This window comes from Cervus canadensis, chromosome 16, assembly GCF_019320065.1.
Source record: "Cervus canadensis isolate Bull #8, Minnesota chromosome 16, ASM1932006v1, whole genome shotgun sequence".
Taxonomy (NCBI): domain Eukaryota; kingdom Metazoa; phylum Chordata; class Mammalia; order Artiodactyla; family Cervidae; genus Cervus; species Cervus canadensis.
The window spans coordinates 13,370,387-13,390,295 of NC_057401.1; the positions used below are offsets into that span (position 1 = coordinate 13,370,387).

The following is a 19,909-nucleotide window of genomic DNA, read 5'->3' on the forward strand; positions in this document are numbered from 1 at the left end:
TAAGAATACTGGAGTTGGTTGCCATTTCCTTGTTCATGAGTTCTTCCCAAGTCAAGGATTGAACCCATATCTCTTACATTGGTAGGCAGATGTTTTTATCATTGAGCCACCAGGGAAGCATTCCTGTCAGTATTTCTGTTTAACTTAGGGACTGATATCCTTAAATAAAGCCAACAATAGTGAAAATGATGTGAAGTGACTAGGCTGCATTTTTATTTTTTTGCATTCTTTTGTTATTGTTGTTCAGTCGCAAATTGTGTCCGACTCTTTGTGACCCTGTGGTTTGCAGCACACCAGGCTCCCGTGTGCTTCACTATTTCTTGAAGTTTGCTCAAATTCCTATCCATTGAGTCAGTGATGCTATCTAACCATCTCATTCTCTGCCACCCCCTTCTCCTTCTACCCTCAATCTTTCCCAGCATCAGGGTGTTTTCCAATGAGTGGGCTCTTCATATCAGGTGGTCAAAGTATTAGAGCTTCAGCTTCAGCATCAGTCCTTTCAATGAGTATTCACCGTTGATTTCCTTTAGGATTGACTGGTTTTATCTCCTTACAGTCCAAGGGACTCTCAAGAGTCTTCTCGAGCGTAATTTGAAAGCATCAGATCTTTGGCACTAAACCTTACTTCTGGTCCAACTCTCACATCCATATGTGACTACTGGAAAAACCATAGCTTTGACTATATGGACCTTTGTCGGCAAAGTGATATCTCTGTTTTTAATATGCTGTCTACGTTTGTCATAGCTTTCCTACCAAGGAACAAGAGCCTTTTAATTTCATGACTGCAGTTACTGTCCACAGCAATTTTGGAGCCCAAGAAAATAAAATCTGTCACTGTTTCCACTATTCCCTTTCTATTTGCCATGAAGTGATGGGACTGGATGCCATGATGTTAGATTTTTGAATGTTGAGTTTTAAGCCAGCTTTTTCACTTGCCTCTCCTCTTTCACCCTCATTGAGAGGCACTTTAGTTCATCTTTACTCTCCGCCATTAAAGTGGTATCATCTGCATATCTGATGTTGTTGATATTTTTCCTGGCAATCTTGATTCCAGCTTGTGAGTCTGGCATGCTGTACTCTGCGTAGAAGTAAATAAGCAGGGTGACAATCAACCTTGATGTACTTGTTTCCCATTTTGGGACCAGTTCATTGTTCCGTGTCTGGTTCTCACTGTTGCTTCTTGACCTGCAAGAGATTTCTCAGAAGACAGGTAAGATAGTCTGATATTCCTATCTCTTTAAGAATTCTACAGTTTGTTGTGATCCACACAGTTAAAAGTTTCAGCATAGTCAATAAAGCAGAAGTAGATGTTTTTCTGGAATTCCCTTGTGTTCTCAATGATTTAACAAATGCTGCCAATTTAATCTTTGGTTTCTGTCTTTTCTAAACCCAGCTTGTACATCTTGAAGTTCTTAGTTCACATGCTCCTGAAGCTTAGCTTGAAGGATTTTGAGCATAACCTTGCTAGCATGTAAAATGAGTGCAATTGTAAGATAGTTTGAACATTCTTTGTTATTGCCCTTCTTTGGGACTGGAATGAAAACTGACCTTTTCCAGTCTTGTGGCCACTGCTGAGTTTTCCAGATTTGCTGGCATATTGAGTGAAGCATTTTAACAGAATCATCTTTTAGGAATTGAAATAGCTCAGCTGGAATCCCATCACCTCTCCTAGCTTTGTTTGTAGTAATGCTTCTTAAGGCCCACTTAACTTCACACTCCAGGTTGTCTGGCTCTAGGTGAGTGACTACACCATCATGATTATCTGGGTCATTAAGACCTTTTTTTGTTTAGTTATTCTGTGTATTCTTGCCACCTCTTCTTAACCTCTTCTGCTTCTGTTAGGTCCTTACCATTTCTGTCCTTTATCATGCCTATCCTTGCATGAAATGCTCCCTTGTTGTCTCCCTGTTTTTTGAAGAGATCTCTAGTCTTTCTCATTCTGTTTTCCTCTATTTCATTGCATTGTTTGTTTAAGAAGGGCTTCTTATCTCTCCTTGCTATTCTCTGAAACTCTGCATTTAGTTGGGTATATCTTTCCCTTTTTCACTTGCTTTTTGCTTCTCTTAACTCATTTCTTTTAGCTCATTTCATGTAGATGACAGCCAGCTTCATCTATTAATTAGAGTAGCTCTGATTATGTCTTATTTTTCTCTTCCAGCATGTGGTACTTAGCATGAATTTCCCTAAACAGAATCATGGAGGTTTGGATTCAAAGGGATCTTAGAGATTATCTGCACCAGAGGCTTTCAGCTTTTTTCTTTTTCTTTTTAAAGCAGAAAAATTCTTTTCTCAAATGAAATGTTATGTGGAAACTTAATATATAGATTAATAAAAGCACAGCTGATTCCTAAGCCTAGCAATCCAAGTCATGTAGGTCTCCCTTTGTTGTCTGTGGCAATCTCCTGAAGGCACTTCCTTGGAACCCTTAGGGCTCCCTAGAGTGCTGTTTTAAAAGCACTAATTTACAGCAACCCTTTCATTTTTCCAGCTGAGGAAATACACTCAGTTTGTGTTTTATCCAATGTTACAGGGTAAATTAGTTGGATTAAGAACAGTCCTTACATGTGCCATTCTTAGGAAAACACTGTTAGACAAGGCTGGAAGTTCTTATTTCTGATGCAGATAACTTACTATCACATTTCTTTTAATCAGCTATTTTTTTTTGTTATATATACTACATATGGAACACTTTCTTTGCCTGTAACTGATACAAGAAACCCTTTTCCAGCATTTAATAGATGGGGATTGGAGAGATAAGAAGTGTCCCAATCTCTGTTTAAGAGAGCACATAGTATGCTTGGGAAAAGAAAACATGCAGTTGAAAAGTTAAAAATTGATTCAAGACTTGAGATGTAGCAATGCAGTGTTGAATTAATTAAGCATAAATGATACCAAGAGTAGGCTCTCTTGGAGTTCAGAAGAGAGTGAAGCTACTCCAGTTGGGCTCAAAGACGTTTTAAAGAGAAATGATGACTGAACTAAGTAGGACATGACTAAGTAAACAGATGTAAGTCAATATAATATTGCAAATAAGAGCAGAGCTTTGTGTGACTGCCAGTTCCTTCACTTACCTCTGTCTAATACTGGACAGGTTCTTAACCTCTGAACCTAGTACTTCATCTGCAAAATGGAGATGTATGGCATGTATATCAATTAAGGACATATATATTGGTGTAACATAGAGCTTTAAATATGAGAAGTTTATCACAATAAAAGTTTATTTCTCCCGTATATGTGTCTAGACTGGACAGCTTTCCATGAGGTCACTTAGGGACACAAGTTCTTTTTTGGCTTCCACTTTTCCTAGGTTTTCTCTTAGAGAGAGTGGAGAATTCCAGCGGAGACGCTCATAGAGGCTTGACCTGAAAGTCGTATATGCTCTGCCTATTTTCTATTGGTCACAATTCGACATACCTAAGCACATATGATTTAGTTAAGTTGTGTGCACAATTTGGAAAGGAAATAAGTCTTAGTGAATATACAGACCGGGAGAAGGAAATGGCAACTCACTCCACTATTCTTTTTTTTTTCATTTATTTTTATTAGTTGGAGGCTAATTACTTTACAATGTTGTAGTGGGTTTTGTCATACATTGACATGAATCAGCCATGGAGTTACATGTATTCCCCATCCCGATCCCCCCTCCCACCTCCCTCTCTACCCGATCCCTCTGGGTCTTCCCAGTGTACCAGGCCCAAGCACTTGTCTCATGCATCCAACCTGGGCTGGTGATCTGTTTCACCATAGATAATGTACATGTTTCGATGCTGTTCTCTCGAAACATCCCACCCTCGCCTTCTCCCACAGAGTCCAAAAGCTGTTCTGTACATCTGTGTCTCTTCTTCTGTTTTGCATATAGGGTTATCATTACCATCTTTCTAAATTCCACATATATGTGTTAGTATGCTGTAATGTTCTTTATCTTTCTGGCTTACTTCACTCTGTATAATGGGCTCCAGTTTCATCCATCTCATTAGAACTGATTCAAATGAATTCTTTTTAATGGCTGAGTAATATTCCATGGTGTATATGTACCAGAGCTTCCTTATCCATTCATCTGCTGATGGGCATCTAGGTTGCTTCCATGTCCTGGCCATTATAAACAGTGCTGCGATGAACACTGGGGTACACGTGTCTCTTTCAGATCTGGTTTCCTCGGTGTGTATGCCCAGGAGTGGGATTGCTGGGTCATATGGCAGTTCTATTTCCAGTTTTTTAAGGAATTTCCACACTGTTCTCCATAGTGGCTGTACTAGTTTGCATTCCTACCAACAGTGTAAGAGAACAGGGTGTGGACCCTCTTCTCCACACCCTCTCCAGCATTTATTGCTTGTAGACTTTTTGATAGCAGCCATCCTGACTGGCGTGTAATGGTACCTCACTGTGGTTTTGATTTGCACTCCACTATTCTTGAGTGGAAAATCCCATGGACAGAGGAGCCTAGTAGGCTATAGTCCATGGGGTTGTAAAGAGTCAGACACAACTGAGTGACTGAGCATGAACCACACGAACATACAGAGATCTCTACTATCTCACTTTGTTATTGGGAAGATTGGAGGAAATAATTTATGTTTTATGCTTAGTACAAGGCAAAGCATGTAAAGGTATTTAAGCATCCTTTTTAAAGAATAGCAAAATTCATGTGTTTTAGCCTCCTTTTTGGAGAGTTATCACCTTATTTTTGACTCTTGGCAGTAGTAGTAATTAATATTTAAAATGATTCTTCTTCTTAAATTCTTTGCTTCTTTTTCTTTTAGCATGGTGTTATTGCTACAGAAGATGAAGAATATTTTATTGAACCATTAAAGAATACCACAGCGGATTCCAAACATTTTAGTTATGAAAATGGCCATCCTCATGTCATTTACAAAAAGTCTACCCTGCAGCAAAGGCATCTATATGATCACTCTCATTGTGGGGTCTCGGGTGAGTGTGTGGCTTTTAGAAAGTATAGTCTTGTATTGCCACTTTCTTCTAGCACATATGGTAAGATTAATAATAAAAAATAAATAGGAATTTGAGTAGTTAGAATGATAATATCCAGAGTTTACTTAAAAGATGTCACCTGTCAATAATTTCAAGTCGATTTTGGAAGCTTTTTAAGAAGCCTGTAAAATACAAGTCTCTATAAAAGTTGGCATTTTTTTTCTCTGAAAGTGTCAGTTGCTCAGTCATGTCCATCTCTTTGCAACCCCATGTACTGTAGCCTATCAGGCTTCTCTGTCCATGGAATTCTCCAGGTAAGAGTACTGGAGTGAGTAGCCATTCCCTTCTCCAGGGGATCTTCCTGACTCAGGGATTGAACCCTGCATTGCAGGCATATTCTTAACTGTCTGAGCCACTAGGGAAACCTGTTTCTTTGAAGGGGAAACCTTATTTTATCCAGGTAATAGTTACAGCTTTCATGCACAGGTGTTCTGTAGTACTCTTTGCTGTTTGGTTTACCTGATATAAGAATCTAAACACTTGAATAAAACTTGAAGAGTCTTAAAGGTAGTATTCAAAGATGGTGTTAGTTCAGGTACTATGGAGATACATAAGAGAGACAACAAACCTAGACTTCAGTGGTTAAAGAAGGCTTCATGGAGGAAGTGAATTTTAAGCTGAGGGAGTAATGGGTAGAGTGTTCCATATAAAAGGAATAACATTTACAAAGGTTGTAAACCAAAAGAGAAAACATCACATTCCTGAAACTGACAGTTGATGTAATTGGATATTAGAATATGGATTGGAGAGAAGGGGTGAGATTCATAGTGGTTTGGGGTGAGTAGTTGTGAGAGGTGAAACTGTAAAGAAGTGGCCTGGTCACAAAAGGCTTGTAAACTTTGTTGAAGAGTTTGTTTATCTTAGGAGAAGGCAATGGCACTCCACTCCAGTACTCTTGCCTGGAAAATCCCATGGACGGAGGAGCCTGGTAGGCTGCAGTCCATGGGGTCTCGAAGAGTCCGGACACGACTGAGCGACTTCAGTTTCACTTTTCACTTTTATGCATTGGAGAAGGAAATGGCAACCCACTCCAGTGTACTTGCTTGGAGAATCCCAGGGATGGGGTCGCACAGAGTCAGACACGACTGAAGTGACTTAGCAGTATCAGTTGTTTGTCTTAAGTGTATTGCTATCCCACTGAAAGGTTTTACGCAATGAAAATCAGATGATTAGATTTGGGTTTTAAAAAGCTTACTCTGGCAGCCTTATGGAGAATGAATTGGGCAGAAGAGAAAGACTAGAGGTAAGGGGCTAGGAGGCTATTTAGTCTAAAGATTAGGAACTTGGAGAAATAGAGGATATAGCATACTATAGTAGAAAGAACATGGGCTGTGGCATATCTGTGGACAAATTACCCAACCTTCTGAGTACTCCTCTCAGCAAACATTAGTTACTCAGTCCAGTGGCAGCAGCCATCATTATTACTGGGATGACCTTTGAGACACTATATTTAAAAAAAAAAGTAGATTTGTTCCATGTATACAGTTCTGGAAGCTGGAAGTAGGAGCAGAGTATTTCAGAGACAGCTTTCAGCCTAATACAAGGAAGAGTTCACCAACCAGTAACAGGTAGATCTGTAAAAGTGGAATAGTTTACCTTGTGAGTTAGTGAATGCATCACCCTCTGTTTCTTCTCTGTATCCTTCATAGGCTTTTTTTCTTCTGCTTCAAGTACAAGTTTTCTTTGGAGTTCTTTCTTCAGCTTACTGTTCTTGTTCTCCATACTCTCTTCCTGAGTAATTTCTGAGGCTTTTAATTGTGGGAGATTCTTATTGGTCAAGAATAATTGGTCCTAAAAAAGATCACTTAAAGTGAATCTACCTGAGAGATGAAATACAACATCATAGTAAACAATGAAAAAAAAGTTTAATTTGTCTTTGGATTGAATAATGAAACTAAACAGTATGGGAATCATTTATTTATCTTATAGTTAACAAAATTTAGGGTATAAGTGACAACCTTATATAAATTCTTTAAAAAGCAGGATTCACATATTTAGCTGTTTATTGTGATATAACTTTCCCACCATTTTTTCCTTAACATGACATTCTCCACGTCATGATTGTAAAGATCACCTTTGCAAAAACATTTAAAAATTTCATATTCTGAAAAGTATCTCTTAACTATCTGAGATTCAAATTATCGACTTTTGCAGTGCCTATTTTGTTACTAATTGATATTTACCAGGAAGATTCTTATTTTTCAATGGTTGAGACATGAATCAGGCAATTCTATTTTCATCATCATAAAATTCTGTCCTCTTGGGAGAAGATTTTTATATTCTACAGTGTCTTTCCCTAGATTATGGAAATTGTTTCCCAAATGGTCTTTGCTTTTAAATGCATCGTTTCACTAGACATTTCTGCTACCTCTAACACTGGCCCATTTAGCTTGAACCCTCATTATCTTTTGCTTACACCATTGTAATGAGTTTCTATCTAGTCTTCCTATAGAGTTTCTATCTAGTCTTCCTATCTCCAGGTTTGTCCATTTCTGTCTTTTGTCAGGTTTGTCTCCTAATTCTGGCTTACACACCTTCCCACTGGCATCCCAATAGTGGGAATATAGTAGTAGTAGTAGTTCCCTAAATTCCATGGATATGTCACTAGATATTATTGGGGAAAAAAGCATTTTGCATTTAATAAGTTTGGGAAATGTCTGGTTAAGAACTACTGATTTTAATTTTAATACTAGTTCAATGGTATAGTTCAGTAAACTGAGATGTGCATTTACAGGTATACACTGCCTGTTATCAGGAATTCAAGTTTATATTAAAATATATAAAAACTGTTGACAGTGGGTATATTTATCTCAAATTAAAATATGGATTTTCCCATTCTAGTTAGATTTAAGCTGTTGATTAAAAAACTTTTTATGGAGCTCAAAGTGAGTCTCTCATGTCTGGTCCCGCTCCCTGCGCTTAGTCACCATGCCTCACCAAATTAAATCAAGGACTTTCTGCTCACAGCCAGGTGAAGGGACACCAGATCTGTCAAGATCAAGAAAAATAAGGATAATGCAAAGTTTAAAGTTCAATGCATCAGATACCTTTACACCTTCATCTTCGCAGACAAAGAGAAGGAAAAGAAGCAGTCCTTGCCCCTAGGTTTGACAGTGAAGGAGCTAAAATGAACCACACACGTTAATTTGAACTGTATTAAATTTTTAAAAATTAAAAAGAAAACTTTTTGTGAAAGAAATGTCTGTTCTTTGTAGAAATTTTAGAAAATACAGGATGAAAAGAAAAAAAAGAAGTTGCTCTTATACCACTACCCAGAGATAACTGAATGCTCTTATAGTCTGTTCATACAGATATGTCTTTATACCTGCATTATCTACTAATATATATTATTAAGTAAATATTCGTTTGTCATGCATGCACAAGACTATTCTCAGTCTTGATGAAGCAACAAATAAAGCAGAAAAAGTTCGTGCTTCCTGGAATCTTATATTCTAGTGAGGAGAGTGTTACTCAGTTGTGTCCAACTCTTTGCCACTCCGTGGACTATAGCCCACCAGGCTCTTTGTCCATGTAATTCTCCAGGCAAGAATACCGGAGTGGGTTGCCATTTCCTTCTCCAGAGGATCTTCCCCACCCAGGATTCAAAACTAGGTCTCCTGCATTGCAGGCAGACTCTTTACCGTCTGAGCCACCAGGGAAGCCCAATGAGGAGAGACAGTTACTAAATAAGCATTTAAATAAACAAATAACTACATGGCCAACCGTCAAGAGGTAGTGAGTAATGAAAAATAAAGCAGATCAATGAGATAATTTTGCATGGCTGTATATATTAAAAATGTTTTGATATTGATCAAAAACTTAAAATTCTACTTTAGATAACGAAGAGATCTATGTATTTGGCTTTGTACATATATTGTACAAGTTCTTCATTGTACAATATATGTTTGTGGAAGAATGTTTTCTTTAACATTCCATACTCAATCCAGGATTACACTGAGCAAGCCACATGTAATGAGTATCATTTGAAAAACTACTTATCTCTGTTTTGAAACAAAACAAGTCAGTTGTGTGTTCTACTTCACACTAAAAAGGATGTTGATTACAGATCATTTAACTTAATGTTAAGCAGTCAGTTGACAATTGTAAAATGTAGATAATGTTTTGTAATGATCTAATCACATGGGAGAGATTTTAATTAATCTTTAAATTTTATTCATTCAGAATACATGCATGTTTATTACATGTATTTATCAGACTACAAGTCTTTTGAGTATAAGGATTACATTTTTTCATTTATGAATGTCCATCAAGGACATTGTGAATATATATTTCTGATGGAGCAGTAGCCAAGCAAACTAACATTTAAAAACCCTAAAAGTTGAAAGTTGTGAAAATGGTAATAGCAAAAGTTACCTTATACTAAACGCTATAAAATGAGAAACACTGTTGCTAATGTTTATTTTGCCCAGTTATGTCTAATTCTTTATATAATACTTTAAATGAAAATAAGGAGAAATTGAATGAAAAGTGAAAATGATAAAAACAATGGAAATTCTGTCTTGTGTTTAGACCTTTAAGCTGTCCAGCCAGAGGAAGAAGAAAACTAAGCATGATTTGAATGCCTGAGTGGTTTCATGATCACAAAAGACTGAGCAAGAGAAATTGGGAGTAATATTAATGCAGAAAAAATTTTGGCTGTCTCATATCGATATTACCACAAACCAAATGGCTTAAGCAATATACTTTTATTATCTTGCATTTTCTGTGGACCAGAAGTTTGTGTATGGATAGGGTATTTATTTAGCCTCAACCAGGCCTGGGTTCTCATCCAGAGTTTTTACTGGGGAAGAATTCACTTCCTCACTCCCATAGTTGTTGGCAGCATTCAGTTTCTTGCTGTTATATGACTGAAAGCTTTAGTTTTGGCTTATTGTCTGCCAGAGTCCACCTGCAGTGCCTCAGCATGTACAGTTTACCCACTTGGTTGGTTCCTTCCTGTAAATCAGCAAGGGAACAACTGTAGTAAGAGAGATGCTACAATATTATATAACATAGCTATGTAGGCATATACATGTAATCATGTACATCTTATCATTTTTCCTGTTTTCTGTTAGAAGCTAGTCACAGTTCCAGCTCATACTCAAGGGAGGAGATAAGGACACAGGCGGTTATGGGAACTACCTTAAGAGTGTCTGCCACAATGGACATAGAGGAATACTTACTGACTGTCTTGGGGATATGCTATTGAATTAAGAAGTAGAATGTTTCTTTCTTGACCTTTAGGAATAGATACTCATTTAATTTATTTGAGTTTCAAAGTATGTGACTGTTACTTCCTGTGGTTATTTCTCTTATTTCTTAAAATTTATAACTTCTCTCAAAGTCATTTTTAAAAAGGCAAAGCTGAAAACAGAGTAATGCCACTGCTTTTCATCAAGTAGATTACTCTAATTTTTCCTCACTAAATTTTTCAATAAGTGATGGTTAGAAAGATTTCCTGTTCAGTCTGAGGATCCAAAAGTGGGGTATATAGGGACTTCCCTGGTGGTCCAGCTGTTAAGGATCTGCATTTCTAAGGCAGGGGACACAGGTTTAATCCCTAGTCGGGGAACTAAGATTTCACATGCTGTGAGGCAACTAAACCTACAAGCCTCAGTGAAGACCCAGCACAGCCAAAATACTAATAATAAAAAAGAATGAATCTATAGTTAAAAGTCTTCCCTTAAAAGAAAAAGAAAATGTGTACAAAGGATCTGTACTTGCTCAAGTTTACTAAATGAAGATGAATATAAGTTAGCAAGTGTTTACAAATGCCATAGTACTAAAGGGTTTACTTTGTGCTGAAGGACCAAATATCTAGAAATCAAAAGAAAAGCTACAATCCACACTGAAATCTGGTTCAAAGTGAGTCATGTTGGAATCATTGCCTTTCAACTCTTATTCTAATCCCATTTACCTCTAGAGTTTGGAAAAGGAATATATTGGATACTTTGTCAGGATAAAGAGTTCTAGACTGTGAAACTAAATGAAAAAGATAATTCATATCTTTTTAGAACTGAGATTTCTAGAGCATTTGTTGTTGTTGTTCAGTCACTAAGTCATGTCTGACTCTTTGCGACCCCATGAACTGTAGCACACCAGGTTTTCCTGTCCTTCACTATCTCCGAGTTTGCTCAAACTCATGTCCATTGAGTCAGGGTCTTTATCTAGAGCAGTAAAATTGCTCTATTTAAAATAGTTTAATAAAAGCATCTTATTTTAAAATAAATGCTTGCAGAGCATTTTAGGAATAGATTTTTGCAATATTAATATTCTTCATCAGAACTGTTGCTTAGAAAGTTAATGCTTAATAGTTGCTTTTTAAACAACTTGAAATGATGTTTTAAAGTATAGATTTTAAATTTAAAAGTGTTATGACATAATCACTCACTGGAAAAATATGAACTGATTATTTGAAGATTCCTTTTTTAAAGTTAACTATTAGATTTATTTTGTTTTCATGAACAATTTAAGGTTATTAATTTTTTCAGATAAGATTATTTTGAAAAATTTCAAGAGTTTAATTTTTTCACTGCTGCATTTCCTCATCCCCTTCCCTCACTTTGAAAAATCTTAATATGTTAGAGAATTTGAGAAGCATGTCTGCATGAAAGTTCTATGAATAAGTAGGTTAAATTAGTTAACCTATGTGAACTATGTAATTGTTTTTATTGCAGACCTCCTAAGAAGTGGCAAACCTTGGTGGTTGAATGAGACATCTGCTTTTCCTTCTTCACTACCAAATAATGGCACACATATCCACCAGAGACAGAAGAGATCAGTAAGCATTGAGCGGTTTGTGGAGACACTAGTAGTGGCAGACAAAATGATGGTGGGCTACCATGGCCGCAAAGACATTGAACATTACATTTTGAGTGTGATGAATATTGTAAGTTTGATCCCTCTATATAATTTTTTAACTTAATAATTTGTTGTGATTTTTGACTAAGGTCATGGATTTTTATTGTGAAATAATTTTGAGAACTAGCTCATCGAAAGTTAGAATTGATCTATTAGTGTTTCAGTTCTACAGAAGATGAATTTAAAGGTTACTTTATTATTCATTTAGATTGACTCACCTTCTTAATTACTATGTTGTAGTTCATCTTTAGAAGAAAATTTTTCTTGAAGTAGATTTGTATAGCAAACCTTTTACTAAGATGTCTTGAGGGTAGAGTTCCAAGTGATATGAGATAAAAGAATACCTTTTTATACACACAGTGGTTAATTTGATGAAAAATTGTTCTACCACTCTAAAAAAATTGAACAATCACTTTGTGATTTTTGTCTGACTTTGTGTCTTTTCTTATTTTCTGGAGGTCAGGTTGCCAAACTTTACCGTGATTCCAGCCTAGGAAACGTTGTGAATATTATAGTGGCCCGTTTAATTGTTCTCACAGAAGATCAGGTAAGAATGAATTAGTTTATAAGTCTAAAACTCTTAACAGACAGTCTGTAGAAATATTAAAAAGTATATTTTATTGTTGCTATTCTAAGAAAGTACTAGCTGAATATGACTTTCAGCTCTAAGCACTTAATATTTTAAGCAAATTTGAAGTAGTTTATAAGAATATACCTCGTATGTACAAGATGTATATATGTGTGTGTTAGCTATATATTTCAGTATAAAGATGAGCATTTGTATGGCAGACCTTATAACAGTGGTTTTGGTTGGTTTTGTAGGCTGATAATTACATTATCTTTAAAGTTGAAACTGGAAAGAATATCTGTTCAATAATACACTAAATTAATTCTAGGCCAGATATGACAGAGATGAAAATTGGCAAGAGGTTATTCCTAGAAACCACTATGTCTAATTATAGTCCCACTTTAGTCTTCAAAAGTTTTAACAACTGACCTTAGTAATTTGTTTGGAACATTTCTGGTATGCATGTTGTATTGCAGCCAAACTTGGAGATAAACCACCATGCAGACAAGTCCCTCGATAGCTTCTGTAAATGGCAGAAATCCATTCTCTCCCACCAAAGTGATGGAAACACCATTCCAGAAAATGGGATTGCCCACCACGATAATGCAGTTCTTATTACTAGGTATGGTTTGTTGAAAGTATTTTACCTTTGATTGTGTGTTTGATATTGTAACTATAATTGGTTCTGTCTAAAGCCTCATTCAGGTAATGAGTGTAGAGAAAGCAAAATGGTACTTTATTATTCACCACTGAGAAAGAATATATTACACTGTTATTGTGTTTGCATTGAATGAACCAAATAAGAGAAAAGAAAAGATTTAGAGTTGACTTAGAAATTTAGTAAATATCTTTCTTCTATTAAGGTCTGTTCATAAACTTTAACTGGAAACACATACATGTTTTGTTAATTGAACAAAATACTTGTTAAAGCAAGATTGAAAAGTATGAGAAAAATCTGTCTTAAACATAAAAGTGGGTCATTACTCTTGTTTATAAAATATATTAATTATTCTTACCTCCAAATTGTTAAAAGGGAAGACTTCAGTAGTTACACAGTATATTTAGATGAATGCTTATTTAGTTAAACATTTTAATTAAGAGATACATAAAGAGGCATATTTGCTATACTGTATGTTGACTAGCTTGTCTTTCAGGCAGAATTATTACTTGATGATAACTCAATGAATTCATATATTTCTTTCCAGTTTTATAAACCTATATTCAGATCCACATTATTCCTTAGTCTTCAACAAAAACTCTGTGAAGTAGATATTGTTATTATTTTTCTCATGTAAGAAATGAGGAAACCAGTTCAAAATATTTAAGTAAAAGAGAAGGACTCAAGTCCAGGCTGTCTGTCTTAGTTTTGTAATACTTGGATTATGGTTGGTTAGAACCATACTTAAATCAACTAAAGATGCTTTTCTTTTGATCTCTTATTAGTATTTAAAAATGAAAATAAAATAAGTTTAACAAATAGACAATTAAGCAAAATGGAAGCATTATTTTATCTTTGCAAGTGGATTACTTTTTTTTTTAATTTGCAAGGCCATATTTAACATCAACATCATCTGTGGTATACCCAGTGACTCCACGTTAGACTCTCTAGAGGGGGAGTAAAAAGTATGTAGGATCAGAACTGTGAGGCCCAGTGTGATAATGTGACTTTAGCTTTTTGAAAAATATTCCTGTTAATAGAGTTGTCAAGTTTTTGATTTCACCTTTATTTATGATTACAATCGACTTCATCTACCTCACATTGTAAACCAAAAAAAATTTTTATGATATGCTTGCTGAATAAAACCAAAGTTCTGTGTTTTAAAGTTCTGTGTTCATATATGTTGACTCATCAGGCTGATAAATTCTTCACTTCTTCAGAGTCTTCTGGTCTGGTGTGATTCCCAAATATATTTGAGGAGTTAAAAATATACTAGGAATTGTGCAAATATAGAAACTTTTATATAAAGGTATATATGATATGATTGGTTTCTATGAAATTACTAGAGGAAGATATTTATTATATATGTTTAGCAGAATGATCACAGATACTTGCATTGGTATCTGTACTCATAGTACTTATATTTATAAATGCTACCTCTCCCCAAAAGGTTCCTGATGATTCATATTTTTGCTATTGTATCTGCGCTGGATTTTCAACATTTTAAAAAATCTATTTATTTATTTACTTTACTGTGCCACACCACATGGCTTGCAGGATCTTAGTTCCCGTTCCAGAGGGTTGAACCTTGGCCCCTCCACAGTGAAAGGACAAAGTCCTAACCACTGGACTGCCAAGGAATTCTTGGATTTTTAACTCTTCCATCAAATGACAGGAGTTATACTAAGAGTGCAAAATTATAAGTATTCAAGTAGGGAAATACATCTGGGCAGTTAGCCACCCTATCTTTACACTGGCTACAGCATTCAACTGTCTGACTTTTTACTCTAAATTGGCCCGGATATTTTTGCGATCCTCTGCAGAACTCTTCTTTGCTTCTATAAGCTACTTTGAGTGACTGTTTGATGTCTGAGATTTGAACACAAAATTTTCTTTTAAAATTTTCCTCCTAATGTTCAGAAAGCACTAGAAATGATCTCAGGACTTAAAGGTCAATACTACAAAGAATTCGTATATAGTATCATTTTAGATTGGTTTTATAATGGAGGTTAGGAAAATGCCCTTTAGGACTGCATAGAATACCTTTTTTGATTTGTTACTAAAGTCTCAAAATAACTTTCACCTTAATTAAAAATCTGTAATTATCTTTATTAGGGCCCAGAGTGACTTATAAATGAGTTTCTGAATATTATTTAGATTTTTTACTGGTTGGAAGTTTTACCAGTTCTTGACTCTCCGTTGTATATTTTTGATTTGAGAAATTGAATATATGTTTATATCATAGTGCCACTTTTAATAAAAATAATTATGACACTTACCTAGATGATTTTATGTTAACTTTGAAAATTGCTTCATGTAACTCATTTGTTGACATGTTCAGGATTGTGACTCCACCATTTGGAGGTAAGATTGTGATTTATGCTTGCTCGAAATGTCAGCTCACTAGGGAGAGTGTATAATGTGTTCATCAAGAATTCCAGAGAAAAATTGACGTATATGTTTATCTCTACTAGGCCAAATTTTGTTCTAGGGATTTAAATGTTTTAATCAGAAAAACATTTGGAACCTAGTTATATAGGTATAATAGTTACTTTTGGAAAAAAGTATAAAAACTCAAAATGTTATCTCCTCTTATCAAATGATCTTTTATTGATATAAATTTAAAACAAGCCACTGTACAAAGCTATCAGACTACCATAAGTAGACAGAAAGAAAATAAAGAAAATTAAAAAATAAAATTTTGCTGTTTTATCTGGTATCAGCAGTATTGAATTAACACTAAAGAGCATATTAAAAATGATTAATATATACATATATTTTAAAATGTTTATATACTTTTTTTGTGTGTAAGCATATATGTATATATAATATATAGTGAAATTTGTTATACCTCAACTAGCTTTAGCTAACTTTTTTTTTAAAAACTGAAGCTGAGAATTCCTTGGCAGTCCAGTGATTAGTGGGGCTTCCCAGATAATACTAGTGGTAAAGAACCTGCCTGCCAATGTAGGAGATGCGGGTTTGATCCATGGGTTGGGAAGATCCCCTGGAGGAGGGTATGGCAACCCACTCCAGTATTCTTGCCTAGAGAATCCCATGTATAGGTCACAAAGAGTCAGACATGACTGAGGCAACCTAGCATGCATGCACCAGTGGTTAGGTTTTGGTCTTTTCACTGGGAGAGCCTTGGTTCAATCCCTGGTGAAGGAACTAAGATTCCACAAGGCATGCAGCATGTCCAAAATGAACAAGAAAAACTGAGGTATAACTAACAAGCAAAATTATGTATATTTAAAGTGTACAATGTGATGATTTGATATACATATACATTATGAGCTGATATATATATTTGTGGATATATATATGTATATACCCATTGTTGAAAGTGAAATATTAAAATTCCTACTAGTATTGCATTGCTTCCTATTTCTGCCTTCTGATCTTCCAATATTTGCTTAATGTGTTAAGGTGCTCTGATTTTGAAGTACGTATATATTTCCAGTTAAATACTCTTGATGAATCCATCCCTTTATCATTATATCATGACCTTCTTTGTCTCTTTTTCAGCTTTTGACTTAAAAAGTCTGTTTTGTCTAATATAAGTTTATCTTTTCTCTTTACATGAAATATCTTTTATATGTTTTTCCCTCCCTCCACTTTCAGTCTGTATGTATCCTTAGAGCTAAATCATTTCTAGCTCTGGAGATGGTCCAGCAGTGTAGTCTTCAGCAGCTTTATCAGTTGCAGTTAGCGTTGGTGAAGATTTCAGGGGTCCCCAGTGGTCAAGACCCCTGCAGCAGCAGCAAAGGCTGCTGGAGACCAGCTGATCTCTTTTTCTCTCACAGGGGATATCACTGTGCAAGGGATTCCTCTTGGTGTTGGGTCTGGCTTGGAAGAGCCTACACCAGTGTTGGTGTCTGATGTGTGGGAACCTGTGGAGCAGTCATGGAGCTGGGGACTGGAATGCTGGTGCTTGCAGAGTGACAGCGGCTCTGGGGTTGGTGTGCTGGCTATACCACAGCAGCAGTGATGTATGAGTTGCAGATGTGTGTGAATTAGCCATGTAGATGAAGTTTGAAGCATGGCACTTAGAGAGCAATGGTGGCATTTGGGTCCAGGTGCTGGCTAGCTGGAAGTGACAGTGCCTCCAAGTCTTGAGAAGTGGTCATGTGTGAACCCGTGACAGAGCTGGAGTCTGGTGCATGGGTGCCACAAAGTGGCCCTAGATCCAGGTCTGGCATGTGGGAACAAGGGGAGCAACTATGACCCTGTAGTGTCCGGGATGTGCTCAGGGTCGGGGAGTGCTGGAAGTTCTTTTCCCAGGCCAGCATAATAGTGGCTCTTTTCTGGGGTAAGCACAGTGACATCTCCTTCCCCAAGATCTGTGACAGCAATAACTTAATTACTTGGGCGGTAAAAACTGCCAGTCTCCTCGGGAGCAGCTGTTGTGAGGGCTCTTCAGTCTTGTGGCTGATAGTTTCCACCTTTCCTCTTTGTTCCTAGTTGCCTTTAGACATCTTCAGTAAGCTGATCTCCCCAGAGATCCTTTCTATGCAGTTACCCTTTATTTTTTGCCCTCTTATGTTACTGTAGTTTCTTAATTAGACTTAATTAGACTCAAGCCCTTTCAGGACCATTTTCATTTGTGGATTGCTATCTAATTGTCTTCTGTTGGGTGATGGAGGTTGATATTTCCTACTTCACCATCTTGCTGATATTACTGTCCTTGCTTTATTCAATCTTAACATTATGTCCCATCAAAGAGCAGTTTCATGTCACTTTCTGAACTGATATACTTGCATTGATCACTTCTCTATGGTATATCAACTACCTGACATTTTAGTTTTGAATACCAGAGAAAGTGCTGTAATGTATAAATTTGTCAAAATATGACCCTGTGATGCTTTTTTGAATAATGGTGCATTATTGAAACTTATCTTCCATTTTTGTGATCTGTTTATAGTTAAAATAGAATAGTAGTAATTTACATTGCTTGCTTCTATAGGCTAAATCTATTTGGATTATCTGACAGTTATTAGTGCTCATCTAAATCAACTTGACATTTATTAACTCTGAAAGAGTTATAATGGAGTATGACATGATATAATTAGATATAATTAGTTCAAGAAGTGATTAATAGTTTGTACCTGATACTCTAGAAACAGAATTTAAGAAGATAACATAGAACTGTGTGTACACTTAAAATGTTACACTTGCTACAAAAATTTTAGATAATCCTTATTATTGGTATCGAAATTGTTAATTAATGCTATTTAGGAGTAGAACTCTACAATTTGACAAATTTTTAAAAAATTATTTATATTTCTACATGAACTCAGGAAATAGCCACCATAAATTTAAAGTCAAGTCAATTTTTAAATTTATCTTGAGTCAAAGACATTCAAGAAATCTATTTATAGTCTGAAAATAAGTAGAAAATTTCGTGACATATAGTGTACTTGCATCATTGTTTTGAGCAAATTAACATGACTAATGCATATATTTCATGGTTTTCTCCCCTAAACATGCATCGGAATCATATTTTGCATCTTTAAGATATTATATAACAGTATATATTTTGAATAGGTATTGTAATCTAAGTTCTCCCCTTTTGGTAATGGCTTTATTGAAATAATATTTCATAGACCATACAGTTTATCCATTTAAAGTATATGATTCAGTAGTCTTAGTATATTCACAGGGTTGTACAGCCATCACATAATTTTAGAACATTTTCCCCATTCGCTTCATCCTCCCCACCCTAGCTTCAGCCTGAGGCAAGTGGTAATTTACTTTAGCTTTGCTTATTATAAACTTTTCATATAAAAGGAATCATACAGTGTATAGTATAGATGGTGACTGCAGCCATGAAATTAAAAGATGCTTGCTCCTTGGAAGAAAAGTTATGACAAACCTAGACAGCATATTAAAAAACAGAGACATTACTTTCCCAACAAAGGTCCGTCTAGTCAAAGCTATGGTTTTTCCAGTAGTCACATATGGATGTGAGAGTTGGACTATAAAGAAAGGTGAGCGCCGAAGAATTGATGCTTTTGAACTGTGCTGTTGGAGAGACTCTTGAGAGTCCCTTGAACTGCAAGGAGATCCAACTGGTCCATCCTAAATGAAATCAGTCCTGAATATTCATTGGAAGGACTGATGCTGAAGCTGAAACTCCAATACATTGGCTACCTCATGCAAAGAGTTGACTCATTTGAAAAGACCCTGATGCTGGGAAAGATTGAAGGCAGGAGAAGAAGGGGACAACAGAGGATGAGATGGTTGGATGGTATCACTGACTCAACAGACATGAGTTTGAGCAAGCTCCGGGAGTTGGTGATGGACAGGGAGGCTAGGTGTGCTGCAGTCCATGGAGTCACAAAGAGTTGGACACGACTGAGTGACTGAGCTGAACTGATAGTGTATGGTCTTTTGTGACTGGCATAAATAAAACTTTCATAGTACACACAGGGTGGATATTTGATACACAGATCATTAAGATTTGGGGTGGAGATTCTGTGGGTTAGATATGGAGCCCACATGTTTAATATTCACTATTTTAAATTACCATTGTTAGTATGAGGAGAATGCAGTGGTAGTCCTTGGCCTATTTTTAAACTAGCATAATAAGCCTAGTCATACCATTCAGTATGTTTGCTTTTTAAAATAAGTAACCACAATTACTGGAATCCACCTGCCAAAGCAGGAGACGCACGTTTGATCCTTGGGTTGGGAAGATCCCCTGGAGTAGGAAGTAGCAACCCACTTCAGTATTCTTGCCTGGAAAATTCCACGGACTGAGGAGCCTGGCAGGCTACAGTTCATGGGGTTGCAAAGAGTTGGACACAACTGAGCGACTGAAGAACTCTTACTTT

General features: G+C 36.1%; 1 protein-coding gene across 9 annotated transcripts in view; it reads left to right on the forward strand.

The window, feature by feature from the left end:
* The window catches only part of ADAMTS6 (ADAM metallopeptidase with thrombospondin type 1 motif 6), a 283,064-nt gene that overhangs the window by 24,492 nt on the left and 238,663 nt on the right, over positions 1-19,909 (forward strand). For all 9 annotated transcript variants that reach the window (XR_006273340.1, XR_006273341.1, XR_006273338.1 and 6 more), the window contains exons 4-7: positions 4,758-4,926; positions 11,664-11,875; positions 12,311-12,394; positions 12,892-13,037. Coding sequence is in view for 5 of the 9 variants with exons in the window: in XM_043488472.1 (XP_043344407.1) it covers positions 4,758-4,926; positions 11,664-11,875; positions 12,311-12,394; positions 12,892-13,037 (611 nt within the window). In the remaining 4 variants the exon portion in view is untranslated. The remainder of the gene's footprint in view (positions 1-4,757; positions 4,927-11,663; positions 11,876-12,310; positions 12,395-12,891; positions 13,038-19,909) is intronic.